Source organism: Anopheles bellator, chromosome 2, assembly GCF_943735745.2.
Source record: "Anopheles bellator chromosome 2, idAnoBellAS_SP24_06.2, whole genome shotgun sequence".
Lineage (NCBI taxonomy): Eukaryota > Metazoa > Arthropoda > Insecta > Diptera > Culicidae > Anopheles > Anopheles bellator.
Window position 1 is genome coordinate 65,541,738 of NC_071286.1, and position 19,392 is coordinate 65,561,129.

A 19,392-nucleotide genomic window follows, 5' to 3' on the forward strand; every position below is an offset into this window, starting at 1 on the left:
ACCGAACGAAGGAAATTCCGATCGCAAAGGATCACCACCAGCACCAGTGTTTCGGGGTGTTCTTTGTGGCCGCGGCGGCCATTGCACTCCCACACACCACAAGAGCAGGGCGCGCAAGATTTTATCCTTGCGCGGCGACGGTGCGCGCATTCCATCTTCTGGAGCGCGATTTGATTCACAGACTCTTGACCGGCGAATTCCGCGGCCAAGCGCACTGCGCAAAAAACCGGTTCTCCACCCCGGTGCCCCCCCTCGCTGGGGGTCGCCACCTCACCACCCGCGGGAGGATTCACCCGCGGGAGCGCCCGGGTAGCAAAATATCAATAAATGCCCGCGCGCCGCGTGTGGTTTTCGTTTTGTTGCTCGCGGCGTGTCGGCGGCGGCGTGTGTTGTTGCTTCGCGTTCTTTTTCGTTTTCTTGCCGCCGCCCGGATGCCCCCCGACGACGACGTCGTCTTCACGACACTGTCTCGACGACGGTGGCGGCGAAGGCCCGACTGGAGCCCGCACGCGGACTTGGGATCCGCCGGTCTCCGTTCTGGGTCCGATCGGGTTCCGGGCGAATCCTTCGCCGGTGGTGGAATGGTCCCCGAGGGCGGCAAACTAACGAACCGACGACGACCAGCGCCCTCCCCCCACCCATCGCCATCTCGGTCTCGGTAGGACGGGGTCGGATGGGGTTTAGAACGGACGCCGCAGCGTGCGCCGGAACAGTGCGGTGCCAATTTTCGCGTCACCACCGAGTTGATTGAAATAGAATTCAAACTTCAAACACAAACAGGATACAAAGGACTTTTAAATCAGAATTTTAAAGGTGAAGCTCGATTCACTTCAATTTTGAAATGGAATAAGAATCACAACCTAGCTCGTAGGTATGGTAACTAAAAATCTGTCATTGTCAAAATAAAATGAATCATAATCACCATTGTGTCAAAAGTGTACTTAACTAAATCACCTTCAATATTGTTCTTACAATGTTAAAGCTTAGTCTGCTTAATGGTTAAAACGAATGTTAACGAATCGGTCAGTGCTCAACGACTCAATATAAAATAGCAAAACGAATAACGTGTAACAGGAGAACATGAACCTCTCGACTAGTTTTAGAAACCATCATTCTGAATTACAAAAATCGAAATGGGCCAAAATTCGCCTGAATGCCGGCAATCCGCCGTACATCGATGCGAAATTTCGTGTGCACTCGGTATGTTCCCCTTTCACATTTTCCAAGCTCACCCATCGCCAGCACCAGTTACCGAAATTGGCCACCGACTGTTGGCCCGGCCGTGAACGTGTGCGAAGAGTTCGAAAGTGCAGAATGCAAAATGCAGAAATGCAGTAAACTGCAGCGCGCAAAATCTGCTCCATCTTCGCCCGCGGGTGGGCCGGGTGGAGCGGCTGGACCGGAGCAGGGTTCTAAGTTCTGCCTCTGCCGGGTCCCGGTCGTTCCCGGCTCGTTCGCCCGCCTGCCCGCCGATGATCTAGAGGTTCTCCCGGGTGCAGGCGCACGATCAGTCGGCACACCGTCCTCTGTGGGGACGTTGCACTTGCAATGCCCGGGGAGCCCTCGGGGGGGCCTGTGGCCTGCCGCTGCCGTTGGTGGTGTTTTGCTGCTGCTTTTACTACTTAACATTTCGCCCGGAGTCCCCCCAACGCCCGGACACACACGCGCGCGGCTCAGGCCGGCGGCCGAGAGAGGTGCCATTTCGACAACGACCGCGACGACGACGGCGAGCAGAGCATGATGATCGTAACAACACACCCTTCCCAGCCCAGCCCGCGCGAATGTTGTGCATATTTGGCCGCTGCCGCAGAAAAACGGCGAGCGGCGCACATTAATCTTTCAGCGCGAGGCAGAGCGCTTGGTCGCTTCTTGGAAGTGCGTCGTCTTCTTTCGGGGAAGCGGGTTTTTTTGGCGTCCGAAGGAGCCGCCGGACGGACGGACGGACGGATGGGGAGCCGCCGCAAAATGGTTGACGGGCCACTTCCGTTGATTAGCGCAGTGTAGTTGCCCTGTTCCCAGGCCGCGCCGTTTACGAGTTTTGCTTTAGATTTTTACTGCCACTCTTCACCCCGGCGGATGACCTCACAGACGGAGAGCGGGACAATCAGTTTGGCCCAGGGCTGCCCCGGGGTGGCGAGCCAGGCTGCCCCGAGATGACGAACGGTTCGCATCAGCAGAAAGGACTTCGCCCGAATGGTGATAAATGTGTCCAATGTGGCATGAAATCGGATAAGTTTCCATCGCCGCCGTCGTCGTCGAAGGCTTCGAACGGCTACGGGGCCAACGTGCGCCCCGATGGGTAACCGATACGTCTTGGCGGATACTACATCATCGCTGCATCCTAATTGACATGGCCGATCGATAGGGGTGAGCGCCTGGGTGCAAGGCGGTTCCTGGTGGTGGCTTCCGTGCGTGACAATCTTGACGGGGCCGGGATTAAAATTTACGATCCACGCCTCGCCGGGACCGGGGGCGAGAAGCGCGACGTTTGCAAACGATTCTGAAACATGCTTTACGTGTTTTATTTTTTACTCAGCCATAGGACTGCACTTCTGGAGCGGGCTCTTATTTTTAGGTTCAACAAATCGAACGAAAAATGACGGAAAGTCTCCGGGTGCACTTTGCAGATGCCCCGATGCGTTTATTACAACTGGAACTAAGCTTCCAATGCATCGAGCTTCACTTGTGAACAACAGTTGAGAGTTTAGTACCATTCGGTACCAAATTAGGACCATTTGAGGAGGGTTACGAATAAACATTGCATTACTTAAATGGTAATTTTCAGAAAGCCTTCGAAATAATTGAATCCAAAAAATATAAAAAGTTGTTGATGAATTTATGGCTCTCAATTAATCTTACGTTTTGTAAGGTTTGTCTGCAAAAGGTCAAAAACTAGGATGAAGTTTCAAGTAGTAAACTAGTTTACAGTCGTGTCACTGGAGCATATTAAGGCCATACTTGAAGTTACGTTCCTAGTAGAGATAATCCTAATTTCATCAAAAAATCCATTTAATATGCACCAGTAACGAAGTTGTCTGTAACGCTGGAAGTTGTCGCACAGCTGGTGGGTCGTGGGGCCAACAACGCCGTCTGTAAAACACAACGTTACAGTAAACAACATAGATTAACATTGTCTCTGTTGCACATCAAGACCGCTCGGCTGCGGTTGTAATTGCCGGATAAAAAAAGAATCATATACCGCGGCACAGGGGAAAAAAATGAATGGTTGTCTGAGGATCGTAAGATCACCTGGGATAGGTATTTCAGAACCAAAAAAAAGTACTATCCAATTTCACCCTAAAATCCTTTATTCTTTGGGAACAAAAAAGCCATCGCTTAAAGAAGGAAGTTTCTTTCCAATATTTTAGTGGGTTTGTTCAGTTATTGTTTTTATATTATTTGTTCATTAGTTTTGATTTATTGGTTTGTTGATTTATATTTTATGACAACATTAAGCTCCCGCCCTGAACAACGGATCACACATCACTGGAGAACGTACAATGTTATTTTAGTTTGTGTCGATATTGAGTTGTCGCTATGGTTTGTTCGATACGAATAGGTTGCCAATGTTGTCAGAATTATGACATTCGTATTTTGCAAGAAGAACGCTTGAAGTTCTACGAGTAAAGGACATTAGAAGAAACAAGCACATCACATTTTCAGAACGTTCGTAGATTGAAGTGAATCCAAATGAACCATTTCTCGGTTCGAATGAAAACCCATTCGTCACATTTTTTTGTTAATCTAGTCAAAAATAGATCTTGAAGTATCTAAATGTTCAAACAGAGTAAAGTTCGATCAAATATGATGTAAAATTTGATTTAAAAACTTCAATTCAGCAATCACAAAAATTAATCGTTTTGATTATTTCAATAATTTCAAAACTCAAGCAGAAAACTGAATCCGGGAACCTGTTCTCGATCTCCGCCGTTTACTGTTTGCTTCGATGTTGTTGTTGTGTCAGAAGACAACCTGCATAATGGACGGCCAACCTCCGTTTGCCTCATTTACTGGATTAAGGTCTGAGCTTTTCGTTAACGTTTCTTGTTCAGTTCTCCCAACACACAACATTAGCACAAACATTAACAAACGCCCCGGTCTGTGCGATGAACCGAAGGGCGATAACGGGCCGAGCGTAAGCCAATGGCCATAATCCCTCCCCCAAACACTGTTGAAGTGTACATTTTAGTCCGTTCCAACCTAACCGTAACCCCCGGAACGCACTTTGAACGCCGTCGCCGTCAGCTTCCGGAACTTTGTAAAAGATTTATAATTTTTTCACGACAAAAATCCAATCTCTAAGGCCGAACCGGGGGCCGGTCTTGCCGTGCCGAAAGGATCTCGATCTGAGGCACCATCCCAAAGGGTCCACATTTCCGGTTTCGCACTTCGGAGATTGTGAAGCGCCCTCGAATGAATGTATTTAAGGCGATTCCGGGCGACCTGTCGGCACACAGATGGTGGCAGGTTGGTGGAGCGGTCGCCTGGCGATTATCGTGCGGCGTGTAAACGAAATAAGGATGTTTCCTCGGCGTGTCGTAAAAAGCAAAACAGCCCCACAGGACCACCGACCAGGTCGTGTAGGTCCGGAAGCCCGCGCCATGCCCTTTCTAATTCACCAGGACGCACCACAAAATGTATGTCCATCTTGTGTCCCTCTCACTCGTTCACACCCACCCATGGTGTGGGGGTAGTTCCGACTCCGCGTTTCGGGTGAGTCATGGCGATGGGGGTTTTAGCGGATTTTCCGGACGGCGGCACCAAACGGTAAGGCAAATGTGCGGCGCTCGAAAGGACCCCCGCCGGCCACCACCAAAGTGCCCCAATCCCCCCGGATCCGGGTTCGGGGTTTCGGTTTTCGTTCTTTCTTTTTTGATGAATGAAAACAACTCCGACTTCCGGCACCAACGACGGAACGTCCCCTCGTCAAATGGGAAGCAATAGGGCGACCGCCCGCCATTAGGGGGCCAACCTGTCACCCACACAGGCACACGCAGGCATACGCAGAAGGAGCGTACGACCGTCGGAAGGAACACACGATATTAAATTTTGAGCCATTTCTCGAGTGGCAGAGAACTTGGGGTGCTGCCCTTTTCTATTGGGGTGCCAACACCGAGAACGACGAAGGACCGACGTTGGCACACACACACACACACCCACAAGGGGAGAAACAGACAAACACCCACCCCCGGCAATTCATCCCTCAGCCCCCCCCCGGGTATCCTCCTGTGTGCGCTGTTGACGCCCGGCCCTCTCTGTCGCTGTGATGGTGGCCCAAAATTCTTCCTGCGCCAGGAAAACCCAAACCCAAAAATTTCCTTTTAGACCCGGGTGGGGGTGAAAGCGCAAAAGGTGAACAACCTTCGCGGCTGAGTGTGGCAATTTCGATATTAAGGGGAACCGAACCGAAAACAGGGCGGCGCGTGCCTTGGCCTGAAGGGCTCGGTGCCTCGGCAGGACATTCAGCACTGCGTGTTGTGTTCTGTGTGTGTGGGTGTGTGACGGTTCCAATCACACCAATGTGAGCGGGGGTGGCCCAGGAGCGTTGAATAAAATAAGCAAAAGTGCGGACGTCGAAATCGGCGACTTCGGAATCGGGCCCCACCAGACACGTTGTGAAGTCCCTCTGAGGGGTCACATTTCGGGAGGGTGAAATTCAACTGCCTAAGCAACCGCGCCCTCCACGGATTGTGTGTCTGTGTGGGTGAGTGAGTGCCATCGGCAACGGTTGTTAATTACTGCGGAAAACGTCGCTGTGCTGTTGGGGGGAGGCTGTGGTTTGGGGGGCGGCAAAGTTATGAGTCTGCGATGTTGTTGGGAACATTATTTTGATGCCGACCACTACCGGGAACTCGTATAGCGGAGCAGATTTGGCTTTGAAGCGAAAGTTTCCATCATAAACTAACAACAAAATGGCGCAAGAGGTGTGGGTTGAGGATGCAATTTATTCGACACCAAAGTCTAGAACTTATTACTTCGGCTTGAATGGGGACCGTGACGCAGATAAATGGAGTCCCCGGTGGCTGTTGGTTTTACGTGAAAATTGAAATAATAATAGCCTTTCGTAAAATAACGAAGAGAAAGAAAGTCATAAAACAAGTAATTGGCCAAGAGCGGAGGAAAAAAGCGGTAAGGACATGCAAATTAGCAAACAGGATGAGTAAGAAACCTTGAACTGTACAAATCGAAGCAAGAGGGGAAAAACAAATGAAACACGAACCCAGCACAATAAACGTTGTGCAACGTGCTGTAAAACAGATTAGCGTATCCGACGTTTTGTTCCTCGCTCGTGTAATGGCGATGGTTAAAGCACATGTAAACGGGTTGGATGTGTGCGAGAAGTGAACAAAACGCACAAAAAAAACCATATATTTAATGTCGTAATAAACACAACAGCAACAGCAACAGCAGACACAATGAGGGTGGGTGAAAGAAGCAAAAAACGCTCGAAGGGAAATGCGTAAAATCATTGAAACATCGCCCCACGGCGCGCCGAGTAGCCGAGCGTGGGGCAGCGTGAATCAATAAGCGCTCGGCGATCGTAAATCGACTCCAGAGGCATAAAGGAAAGCCGAGGCTCGACCACACGACGGATCTACGGCTGGCTGGCAGCAAATCGTTCATTAATTTCAAGGACTTTTCCCGGGCCGCGGGCGGCCACTGCCAACCCATCCCACCCGAACTGACCCTCCGCAGACCACGGTCCGCTGTGTAATGGAAAGTGGTCCGGCAAGGGCAACTGTTGCCATTCCCGTCTCCGGGTGGGTGCATTTCTTTTACCGCTTCGAATGCACTTCGCACGGCCCTTTCTAGGGTGCATCCCGCACCGGGCCAGTTTGCGCAACGGAGCGTACCCAATCGGATTCACCTTCACGGAAGACGACATCCTTTCCGTCGGTCTCGCTCCCACTTCCACCACCTACAGTAAAGAGCCCACCACAATCGGGCGGTTCGTCGGTACCACTTTTGCATACATAATTTCGTCTCATAAAATGATGTGCAGCAAGCAAATGCAGAACGCAGCACCGGCGGTCTGATGGGATCGATAAATCCTTGGCGGAAGTGCGCGATGCGCAGCGATGCGGTAACGTCGGTTGCCGTGCCAACTGGTAAAACACCGCCGCTGCCGGCACCGGAGACGAACCGGAAGTTCTAACCGTTTGCCGGCCGACGCCCAGCGTGGCGCGCGACAGTCCGGGAGCGAGAAGTCCAAAAATAAAGCCAAGCAAATCAATCTGTGCGACGGAACGGGGCTGAGTTTAGTAGCCGGTAGAACCGGAGGTGGTTGGTTGCATACTTTCGTCTGCCGCTGAGTGGAAGTGGAAAGGTACAGGCCACTCATGAAATGCCACCGGAGGTGCCGGTGAGTCACCGCAGGCTGCGTGTCACAGGAATTTCCCATTCGATGGAAAAGAAAGTTCGGGGGCCAAACTATGATTCTGCCCAGGCATGATTCAGAACGACGAACGGGGTTTTCGGGTTCGTGCATTCTCTGTATAATAAGGCCTATAATTAATCTACACAATTATTTTTAAACAGAACATTGGCCTGTCTCGTGTTTTACAAACGTTGTTGCTCTGAAGCTAAAGCGTTTTTGAACAAGTTATTGAAAAGACTAAAACTCCCCAAGCTTATAAATTTGTTAGAAACGGAATCTTTTATGGAGCTGAGAAAACATTATGAGAATTTTAAAGCAGTATTTTCCAAGAAACATCTCCAATCAAAGAAAATAGAACTAAAGCTTGGCCAAAAAATTAATCAAAATTACCCAGACAAGAATATAAAGACGAAATAGAAACAAACACATTTCATAAACAGAAACTTATTAATCCTTTCGCATCAGAATGGTGAATAACATTTCGAAAGCAAACCCTCAACCAACACTTTCAAATGTGTCGGGACAACTCCCGGGCCCAGGCCACTAACAACAGCCTAACCTACAAAACGGCCACAGCCCAGAGAGTGCTGAGGTTGCCGCCCGGCGGCCTTCGACGGAAGTCGACTGTCTACCGCCGTCGTCATCATCATCGTCGTGCTGTCGGTTCCAGTTCAGCGCACGAACGGATGACGCTACACAAAATGTGCATCATGTGCATCACACCACCTACCACCACGCCTCAGAACGCCCGGGCCACCCGGCGCACTCAGCGCGAACCCATTCGGTTCGTTCCGGTTCTCGTTACCAACGACGTCGCCGACGACGGTGGAGTTCTTTCTTCAGCCTTTCGCCGCCGTCGTCTGGTGCACAATCGTTAGATGCACTTTTCATGTGGCCACGCCACTGACCATCGATTGCTGTAGGTTTCCGGGCACAGAGCGGGACAAAGGAGTCCGATCAAATTAATGCTCTCGCAGGTGAGTGAGCCAGGACCCAGCGATGCACCATCGGATGAAACATAAAAAAATCAGACCCCAGAGCGTCGGTTCCCAGATTTCATGGTCCTACAGGCTACAAGAAAAAGAAGAAACCAACGGGGAATTATGTACATCGACCTCATCTCTCGGTCGGCGCTTCGGCGGGGGCTGTATCATCATTTCTGTGCGGTGCAGCAAAAAAGGGCACCGCGAGACCGTGTCTGGAGCTGTGGCCTTCAGCTCGCCCATTGGCCACTGTGTCCACCACCTCTCTCTCTCTCGGTGGGATTGGCGATTGTTTTTTTGCTCCGTTTTTGTTGCCACCGCCGATGATGATGGTGCGGAAATGCATTTCGCCGGGCAACGCGGCCCCCAGACGCTGTTTGTTGTTGGTGTTGGTGAGACAAAACGCCGGCCATGCGCGCCATTGCACATGCGTCCTTGCACCGAACGGCGTCACCGCCAGACAATCGCGGTCGGTTCGCGGGCGACACACATCAAACTCGTCGGAAGAGAGAAACAGAGAGCGAGGCAGTCTGCAAAAACAGGAAAGGGAGTATCGGAAGCGGATAGTGGCTGGTCATTGCGGATGCACGGAGCTCGCTCTTGCTATCTCGCTCTGTCTAGGCGGCTGGCGGCTGTCTAGCGTTGTCCGAAGTGGCCGCCACCGCCCAACAACACTCCGGGGGAGCCCCCACGTTGAGGGTTAGGTGGCCGTTTTTTGGCGCGAAGTGGGTTTCACTTTTTTCTTCACTTTTAATCTCATTCCGACGTGAGAGGAGCACTACTCACTTCACTGACTTAATCTTCGCCGCAAGACGTGCTGCTGATACGCCGGTAATGATGATGCGTCAAGCGTTCGTTTTTGTTGCCTTTCGTCACTGGGTCTTGGTGAATGGTGGCCAGTGCTCGGCGATAGACGAACGCACAGTATCGTTCTGCATCGAAGTAGGTTTTGCGTTCTTTTATTGTTTATCATTCGCGCACACGCGGATACTGGTGGCGGCGACCCCGGTGGTGGCAGCAGCATGCCGCTGATTGGCGACGTTTATCACGTTTCGCGGGAGAATGATATTTTTATTAATATTCACGTCCCATATTCACAGCCCCCCTGGAACTGGCGCTGATCAACCGTGTGCCTAACCGAGTATCGCTCGCGCTGCGTGACTTCGAGAAGAGGAGATTTAGCGCCGAACGCGACTCGATAGAAACATAGCGCAGATAATGGAAATGTTGACAGAAAGAGAGCACAATTGAGGTTGGACGTCTGCAAACGAGCATTTAATTTTAATAATAACAATGATCGAGTGATGCACAAAATTGACAGCAAGAAATTATAAATATCACCACAATTTTGAATTCAACTGTAATTAGTGGAGACGAATTATGGACGAAAATCCCAAATCCCCCCCATCAAGAGAACTATTAAAATGTTGTAAAATTTTAAAAATTATGTTTTGTTTGATTGCAAGGAAATATATTCGATAAAATCTGCTAACAATTCTGTTGAACAATGAAATTTCCTAAAATGCACTAAGCGAAATAGTGACTACGACTCTAGCCGCAGAAGCGTTGCTTGACTTTCGTCACATACTGTCGTGTTGACAGCTCACAAGTTTGTTTACAAAATCCGGCGCCTTGGCAATTTTTCGAGCATGGTAGCGAGTAGCGCGAATCCACGGCGAGGGATAACAGAAAAACACACCAAACATAAACAGGGCACTTACCTTAAAGTATCGCAAAAACCATTCCAGAAACTGGTCCGGTCGGGACACTTCCGCGGCCACCAGTTCCCTCAGTAGTTCCTCACTCATTGCGTCCCGTTCACTTCGGTTCCGAATGCGAGCGTAAACACAGAAACACAACACAACACGGCCGAACTACTGGACACAACCACCGCACACAATTCCCGCAGATGCACGCCGAATTCACCCGGGCCCGAGTCACTCACCGGTTCGTTTTTAGGGTTTCCGTCCGATTGCACTATCATTTACAGTTATGTTTATACCGATCGAGATTCACCATTGACCATCGCGAAACAACTTCGAAACGCGATAAAACATTCCCGTTTCCCGACTGACAGCTGTCATTTTGCTAGAGCGCGCGCTAGGGCTGTTCTCAAATCGAGCAGCTCGTTGTCGAGCAGTTTGTTGGAGAGGAATTTAAACATTTAAACTGTTCGTTTTTATTGCAATTTATGATGTCTTTTACTGCAAATTCTGTACTCTGGTTGTTGATTTCTTTCTCCAATCTAACGATCAATTATCATTATCGTTTTGGAAACTTACAAACACATAAATACGTTTATTTGTTAAATTTAACATGCATCCCAATGAATGCTACCGAGTGATTGGGGCCCGAGCGGGCTCTGCTGTGGTTGCCACTTCCTTACTAACAGTCCAGTAGTCCAGAGTAACAGTAGTTTCTTACATGGGTCCTTCCGGAAGTACGAACCAAGCTGAGTTGTTTATTAGGAAAACGCCTCTCGAAACTTGGGGAATATCTTTTGAGGACCCGCAATACGTAAAGCACCAGCCAATAAAAGAAAACAGAAAGCCGCACGTAAAATGACTAGAACTTAAACATTTAATGTGTATTATGAATATGAAAAGTCGGTAGATGAAATCGACACGATTTGGCACGTTCTGCTCACTGCTAGGACAGCGTATTATCGGGTGGCCCTTTCCGACAGAGAAAGGTGATCTCGACGTGATTGTGCTTCTGCTTGCACATCACGATCATGGCCAGTGGTCGTACTACGCACCCCAGATAGTAACCCACGGTCAGCACAAGCCCAACCGTCGAGTTGAACAGTGGGTAGCGCGGAACAATGTGCGGCTCGGCCAGTATCTCCAGGAGCAGCGATCCGTAGAGTCGCTGCAGACCGAAAACCGCAAACGACCCCGACTGAAACATGGACACCTTCAGGGCGAACGCCACGTTCTCGTCGAACTCGTCCGGCTGTGGGAAGTGCTTGCCATTGTAGAACTTGACCACCAGCAGGACGCTCGTCAGGACCAGCGCCACGGTGGGAATGATAATTCGGGTGGCGATCACCAACAGGTTGACGATATAATGGTTACTGCCGGTGTTTGTCAGGACGGTGCAGCTCCACGTTTCCGGTTCGCCACCCACGGCCGCACCAGCCACTACGTCCGAGAACAGAAACACCGGCAGCGACTCCGACACGGCAATGAACCACACGAGCAGAATCGGAAGGAGCGCCGAGATGCGCGTCTTCCGGTACCGATAGTCGATCGTGAGCGATCGTTTCTGCGACACGGTATCCGCCATCGCCACCTCGTAGCTGTTCTCGTCCGTCAGGGATTCGGCCACGCTTTCCGGTTCCGGCGTCGCCATGGCGCTCGTCGCTATGTCGACCGCCAGGTTGTAGGTGGCGATCGAGTGAAAATTAAGCCCCACGATAAAATACACGATCGCCACGCTGGTGAGCGACTCGAGGCCACCGAACACGGTGCAATGGGCCGCCGGTAGAGTCCAGCTGCGCCCGGAGCGGTAGTGTAGCTCCCAGTTGCTGACCATAAGCGTCCCAACGTCCGCGATCGCTATTTGCAGCAAAAAGTAGAAGGCCCCTGCAAACGGATGGCAAAGCTGAAACTAACGTCTCGCCGGTGGACAACGGTTTACTACTCACCTCCAGCTCTACTGCTCAGAATTCCTTTGATCAGCACTGCGTTTGAGACGATCCCGATCGCCACGACGATGACGTTGTAGGCGTAGAAGAATGTCAGCTGGTGGATCAGCACTGCTTCCGGTGGCGTTCCGGGGTCCGGAAGGGGTCGGTCTTCCTCCGCGAATCCGTACGTCGTCCCGTACACCTCGTTGCTGAGATAGTCCTCGATCGATTCGTAATCATCGTACGTCATTGTGGCGGCGTTTGACCTTGTGTGCCTCGGTGCTTTCTTCCCGACAACAAACCCAGCGATAAGATCATCAAATGGCCGGCGGATCCGACTCTAACGGAAGGTCTGATCGGTGGCGCCTCTCTAGCGATACTGATGACTTTGGCGCGAACGGTCGCTTTGCTGGAACGATGCTCAATCGCGTTATGTTCTTGGTCTAAGCACCCGACGAAGAGATAGAGAGAGATCGAGAGAGAGAGAGAGAGGTGGGCCTGCTGATCGTTGTCTTTCCACACGCAGCCTTTAGTAAGAAATATGGGTTCTGGGTTGTGGGTTCTGGGTTCGGGTCCGCCCTCCTTAGCATACGCGGTGCGACGCTATGCTTCGCCTCAATTAACCATAAACATACATTTGTCACACATTTATTTATATCCCCACACCGGCGAGTGGGAGTGAATGCGAGCGGCGGGTGGGCGGTGTTTGGTTCTCGGGGTCCCCGCCGGGGACTCCTTCCCCTTGGACCGCCGAGATGGTGCGCACGTGATAATCGGATGCGCAACATTAAAGCGCACTCTCCCTGCCAGTCCTCTGCCGTTGGCCACGGTGCCATGTGAGAAGCTATGCTCGCCAACGATCGAGCGTGTCACGCACGGCACGGCCGCAACCGGATGCAGTCGCGATCGCGAAGATGGTGCTCTCGTGCCGACGCTACGGTCATACGGCCACTTCGGCGCTCGCGATCGCACCCGCGAACAAAGGGAACAGTCACGGTGCCATCACGATGGTGAAAAAGAAACCCGCCACAGACGGCGACGGAAAGGAAACGGAAAGCGAAACATGCAGGAAAAAAAAACAGGAATAATAATAACACGAACACCAAGCGTCGAGATGGGGAACAAATCATATTAAATATGTCTAAAGCGCGCGTTCCGCGACAATGGTTCGCGAGCGAACTGGAAGAGGATCAAGATCGCGGATTCCATTCTTCGTGCTGCCCCGAGCCCATCGAACGCACTGCGCTTCGGCTGCGGCTGCAAACACTTTTGATTTCATGTCTTCCCACATAACGGGCCGTTGTTGACTTCTGCCGATCCTCAGACCGAGGGCCGAGATGCATCCGCAGCCGAGGCGCTGCTGCAAAAAAATCCGCGAAAAGAGAACAAGAGATGGTGATGATTTAGCTGCGTGAGTCAATTTTATTGTGACCGATGGAGACTAAATTCTTGATGAAGTTTCTCCGTTGCCCGAGCGGTGTAGCGGGTTTGTCTCAGTTTCGCCATTCGATCAGTTTTAAAAACATTCAAATGAATGAGGGCAAACATTGTACGAAGAACTTGATGGAAATGCATTTTATTTTGTGCTTTGTCGATTGTAAGATTGCAATATGGCTTTGTTCTCGTCGACCAAACGTATCACGACGGAATTGACCTTTTATGATCAACAAGTTCATTCCATTGTGTTCTAGAACGCTGATTTCCGAAAAACATTTGTTTATGTGAAATGATCGTTTGCAATTTTTAAGACATGTCGACTTAAGGCAAAAAAATATGTAAAAAAGAAAACAATAAAACGGCCTATGCATCTAAAGCCAGTTGAATTCGAATCACAAAATCAAGAATGAAGAGCCGAATGTTAGGCAGCTCAAAGTCTCTATAATACAAAAGAAAAGAAAAATCACGAATGAGTTGATAATTTGAATGGGACAATCGCATTCAAAAAACTATTCACCGGGATCTTCTTTCAACTATCTGTAATTATTTGTATTTTATTGTTTTCCTCAATATAGTGTTTGTTCATTTTGCAGACCTTTTATGAAGTTAATTACCTTATGTAATAATATATTATAAAATATTATAACACACGCAAAACACATAACACACAATATTATAAAAATAAAATTATATAACAAATATAATAATATCATTGCCTGGTATTATTGCTATAGGCAACACTCAAATCGTGATAAAGTGTTGTTTAACATCCCTGATTGGTTTGATATTTTCTTCAACTTTTTACCTTAATTTTAACAATTTATTCAAGCTAAAAAAAGCACGCTGGAGCCACTGAAAATGGAGTGTTAATTAATTCACCGTATCCTCAATAGATCACACAAAACCATTAGTAATCAGAACATGTGTTCCCTTTTCGGAGTCTGTCGGAGTATTCTCGCCGGCGTGTTCTTAGTGACGAACGATCGGCTGTGATAGTAGAGCAAACAGTCGAAAACGAACCCGCGGGATTGCAGGCAGGTCAAGGATCTGACCAAACTGCACTTGACACTATCTCCGTGACACTATCGCTAAACAGAGTATCGCACCTCCCGCAAATGGTAATTGGCTGCCGAGCGCACATAAATCGAAGCGAAAAGAGCCGAATCCGAAGCCAGCCCGACCCGAACTTCCGAAAGCACCGCGAAACTGTGAGCCCGCATCGTCAATTGAATGTGAAAACAGTCGCATTCCTCTTGGGCGTCCCCACGGCGCAATCGTAAATGCATTTCGAGTGCCCCCAAGCAAATGGCCCGTTCAATTTACATACCACATCATATCCCATTTCGCTCGGTGTGCTGTGCCACTGATCTCATTTGTGGCCGTTTAATTGCGTCACCCGTGTACAAATTTCAAATTCACCCAAACACCATTTAAAACCCGCGCGGAGACAGAATTTCTCCCGCAGTTCAGTTACGCCTCCGTTCGGCTGCAGACGGCCGTTGGCAAAACCATGATCCGCTGCCGATACACCATCGAAGGATTGTTCTTGCTGTCCGCACTGGTCCTCGGCCATGGCATCCCGCCACGCATTGCCGGCGATCGCCACGTGGATTTTGATGCCGAAAGTGACACTGATTCGGAGTTGGTGGACCTCGAAGTGCACCCGAAAGGAAGTGGGTTCGATCTAAGTTTCCGGTTCCGTGACAATCCGATCGTGCTGCAGTTGAAACCGAACCAAGCGCTCACCAAACCGGACTCGATCTTCACGACGGTTGGGGCGGATCGTGCCACGAAAGTGTTGACCGGTTTAGAGCGTGACAGTGAGCATTTCGTCCACAGTGATGGAAACTTCACGGCGGCCGTTTCGCGCGATGCTGGCAATAGATTTGTATGTATCGAGCGTATCGATCACGATCAACGAATGTGATAAGAAATGAAGTGGCCCGCTGTTTAGAAAGTGCCTCGTATGGACATTTATTAACTTGTACTCTGTTCCTACTCGTGTAATGTACTTAACCTTTTTATAGTGGCGTAAAATTCGATCTACTGTATTATAATTCTAATGAATGTTTTTCTGATGAAATTTTTAAATTCTAATTGATCGACAACCAGCGGAAAATTTTCGGAAGCAAAAAACTTATTGGCTATGTTTTTGTCAATTTATTACGGGATGGTGACAATAATTGTTATCTAATTGATCGTACAATTGATAGGATCTTTTGATTTATGACCGACCATTTAAATTAAAAGAGTAATATCAACTGTTGAATCGGTACAATCTGTTTTACCTTTAGACTGGCATTATTTTCCATCCTCTGGGGCCGTTGGAGATACTTCCCTGGGACGGAAGAGAGTCACTGCCTGCCAAATCGTACCGACAGCCACATTTGGTCAGGAGACTAAAACTACAAAAAACACCCGACGTGTCGTATGAGATCGTTCGACGAAGGGCGCAATCCGAGATTCACCTACTCGGGGACACGCTCGGGCAGAAAAACTATTCCTCCAACGAGTTGGAAGTGATCGAGCTCGTCAGGGATATTCGGAACCGGACCGCCCTGTCCCGTCACGGAACACCAACCGTAGAGTTGGCCGTGTTCTTCGATGAAGCTGCCTACCGGACTTTCGCTTCGTACTTCAAGCACAGCGATAGCGCACTGAAGGACTTTCTGCTTGCCTACATTAACGGAATTCAAGCACTGTACCAGCATCCATCACTCGGGATAGGCGTCGACGTCGTGCTGGTTTATCTGGAAGTGATGCACACCCAACCGGCCGCCATGCCACACTATAATGGCGAACGGAGCCTGCTGCTAGACTCATTTTGCACCTACCAAAACACACTCAACCGGGGCCGGTGGGATATGGCTCTGTATCTGACCGGATTGGATATCTACGCCGTGGAGAACGGCCGTCGAAACGGAGCGACGATGGGTTTGGCGACGGTTGGCGGAGTCTGTTTGGGCGAGTATGCCTGCGTGATCGCGGAATTTGGCGCCCGGAATGTGTTCGGCAAACCGTATCCTTCGTCGGGTTTCACTTCCATCTTCATAGCGGCCCACGAAATCGGGCACAAGTAAGTCAAGTGTGTGTTGTAGAAAGTACAGAGGGTCGTCAAATCAAGTAATAATGGTTGGCCGTTTAGTTTAGGAATGCATCACGACTCCGTGGGGAATGGATGCGCCAAGGAAGGGTTTGTGATGTCCGCGTCTAGGGGAACGCAGGGCGAAACCACGTGGTCCAGCTGCAGTGCCGATGTGATCGCTCAGCTAAAGTAAGTGGTCAGGGTCAGGGTGCTTACCGTTTGGCTTACTTTCGCTTTCGTTCGAACGAAACAGTTGGGCCGCTTGCCTGTTTGAAAGCAACTCGAAGGCTGCACCCGAGTACGATACCTCGAAATACTACGGTCATCCAGGGCAGGTGTGGACCGCTAAGAAGCAGTGTGAAGTGTTGCTTACGTAAGTCGGTATCGATAAGAGACAGACGCCTGCAACACTCACGAATCCGTCTCCCTCCACAGGGATGCAGATGCAATTCTGGCGTCGTCGGATCTTCTGGAGATTTGTCAAAATACACGATGCCGTACACCTCATCGAACTGGCTTCTACTTTGCAGGACCCGCTCTGGAAGGCACCGACTGTGGGGACAGTAAGGTAATGGGCGGTAATCGATAATTTCCATCGATTTGAATGATCGTAACGGATTTTAGAGCAGACGTTCAAAGTTTTGTCAACCTCAACATAAACGCCTTACAGTATGCAATTTGCTGACCACCCGATCATGAAGCGTTTCTCGTGCAAACGCTTCCAATCTGCCAGCTTATTGAACGCTTGCAGACATGCTGAACTGAAACACTAACGCTTTTCCGCTATTTTCCTCTCCACGTGCTCAGTGGTGCAAGGGTGGCCAGTGCGTGAAGCAGAAGAAAAAACCCTCGAATGCGGTTCCCGGCGGTTGGAGTGAATGGAACGACGAGGACTGCAATTCGGGTTGCCTGCAGCAGTCGAAGGGGTTCAGACAGCGAACGCGACGCTGCGATAATCCTCCGCCGATCAACACCGATCAAGGCTGCGAAGGAGCTGCATTCGACGTAGCAGTTTGCGATGATCGACCGCTGTGTGGTGCAAATCGAGAACCGGTTCCGTTCTACGCCAGCCGACGGTGCCGGGAGTTTAGCAAACTGTTGTCCCGGTTGGATCCGATTGGTCGCGGTATACAGGGCCCGTACGATTCGAAGCGGCTGTGGATGAGTTGCGCAATTTACTGCAAACGGGCCGACAGCGACGCGTACTATGCGCCCCGTTTTGACCTGAATGACCTGGGGGTCGATTCGTACTTTCCCGATGGGACCCTCTGCTACCAGGACGCGGGAACCAACTACTACTGCCAGCAGCATCACTGCTTGCCAGAGGTATGGCTCATGGGAACGTGTTTCTCGGATGCAGCTAACGGCATTTCATTTGCAGAACTTTAAAACATCGAAAATATCCATCTGGTCCATCACCGAGGACATTCCGGTGGCCGGCAATGCGTTGCCGATGAGCTCACACTTCTTCGACAGAGCGGTGCTGAACTACTTGTCGTTGGACAGAAATAACGTTCCTCTCACCGGGTCGTGGGGTCTCCAGCAGGAACAGTTTCCGAAGGACGACCAGTGGGTTGATCGGGATTATCTCGATTTAACTGACGACTTTCGCGCAGATCACCGAAACCAATCGGAGCAGGAACCAACGTGATTGGCGAACGTCACATGCGATGTGAAAAGGTTCCGTTTTAATGACCGTCCAACGTATTTCATATTTTATACGTAACGTATTATTTATTTTAATTAATTTTATAAATTATGTACCCATCATGTTCCCCACATTGCTACTACACAGAAGTTCCTCAGGAGAACAACCGTAAGAATCTTGAATTTCAAGTTACATTTCCATCAAACGCAGAAGGCATGAATAAACAAAATAAACAAGCTTCGAAGCGTCAACATAAATCTTCGTATGACAAATACGATATATAATTGATCAAGATATCACCCAAGGAGAATGATTCAATCTCGGTTCGGGGTGCGAACGATGGCTGGCCGAGAGAGACGGATTCCGCCCTAATTGCATTAAAAGGTAGGTGATAATAGGAATCCAATACGGGCCATTTTCGATACCACTTACCATGTTCGATCATGTGGAGCAACCGATGGATTCCAGAGATGGATCCACGCACGAAAGAACCTTCTCGAATCTTGAAGTACTTACCAGTTGAAAACCTTGCTGATAGTGGAGAAGACAAGAAATCGTAAACAATAGAACTGTCGGTGGAACTTTTGGGTAGTTAAGTGTTTTGCACACACTGTCCCCGCACTATCGGCACTTTTAGGAGCTGAAATGTGGTGTGATAAAATTCAAACAAGTCTCGAGATACCAGTGGACGCAAAAACAACGCCAGGACCCATGACGAATGACGCTTTCGTGTTCCTTTTGCTATGCTCGCCGATTGCGTACGCAGCCCATTTGAGGATCTTATCAGAGTGTTGACTCCCTATCTTACTACTTACGGTATGTTGTTCCATCTGCGCTTATCAGTCATGTTGTTTGGGCAATGGGATGAAATTGTCAATGCTGTGGAAGTTCTTGAAACACTTCTTGGAACCGGCGGAACCGGGTACTCTGGGGGGTGAATTGCGTAGAGGTTAAGAAAACGTGACTGTTTCATTTCGCTTCAATGTTTTGCCACAGCAAACTGTGCTAATCTATCTAATCCGCCACTAATGAACATCAAATTTGAGAATCAAATCAACTATCTATCCCCAGCGTGTTTACTATAAATGCCGACAATCCCGCTAATCAGTTCGTGTCGCTTTTTCACGATCGATAATGGATTGAACGCACGAAGGTGGTAAGCAAAATATTTATTTTCTGTTTCTCCGCCGTTTCCTTTTTGTAGTTCAATTTTTAAGGAATAGCTTGGAA

At 49.5% G+C, this 19,392-nt stretch overlaps 3 protein-coding genes across 3 annotated transcripts in view; 1 reads left to right on the plus strand and 2 right to left on the minus strand.

The window, feature by feature from the left end:
* The window catches only part of LOC131207882 (protein disks lost), an 80,883-nt gene extending 70,714 nt beyond the window's left edge, over window positions 1-10,169 (minus strand). Inside the window, exon 1 of the mRNA XM_058200515.1 lies at window positions 10,083-10,169. Coding sequence (XP_058056498.1) covers window positions 10,083-10,169 — 87 coding nt within the window. The remainder of the gene's footprint in view (window positions 1-10,082) is intronic.
* Window positions 10,170-10,270: 101 nt separating this feature from the next.
* LOC131207883 (A disintegrin and metalloproteinase with thrombospondin motifs adt-2-like) lies at window positions 10,271-18,165 on the plus strand. The gene is made up of 9 exons (XM_058200516.1): window positions 10,271-10,297; window positions 10,466-10,576; window positions 14,922-15,317; window positions 15,724-16,505; window positions 16,575-16,703; window positions 16,768-16,887; window positions 16,950-17,082; window positions 17,322-17,840; window positions 17,896-18,165. Exons 1-9 carry the CDS (start codon window positions 10,271-10,273, stop codon window positions 18,163-18,165), a joined length of 2,487 nt encoding a protein of 828 aa, XP_058056499.1.
* LOC131210357 (uncharacterized) lies at window positions 10,951-12,312 on the minus strand. Its single transcript, XM_058203593.1, has 2 exons — window positions 12,011-12,312; window positions 10,951-11,948 (listed from the first exon to the last, which is right to left on the minus strand). Exons 1-2 carry the CDS (start codon window positions 12,240-12,242, stop codon window positions 11,011-11,013), a joined length of 1,170 nt encoding a protein of 389 aa, XP_058059576.1. The 5' UTR covers window positions 12,243-12,312; the 3' UTR covers window positions 10,951-11,010.
* Window positions 18,166-19,392: the final 1,227 nt, after the last annotated feature.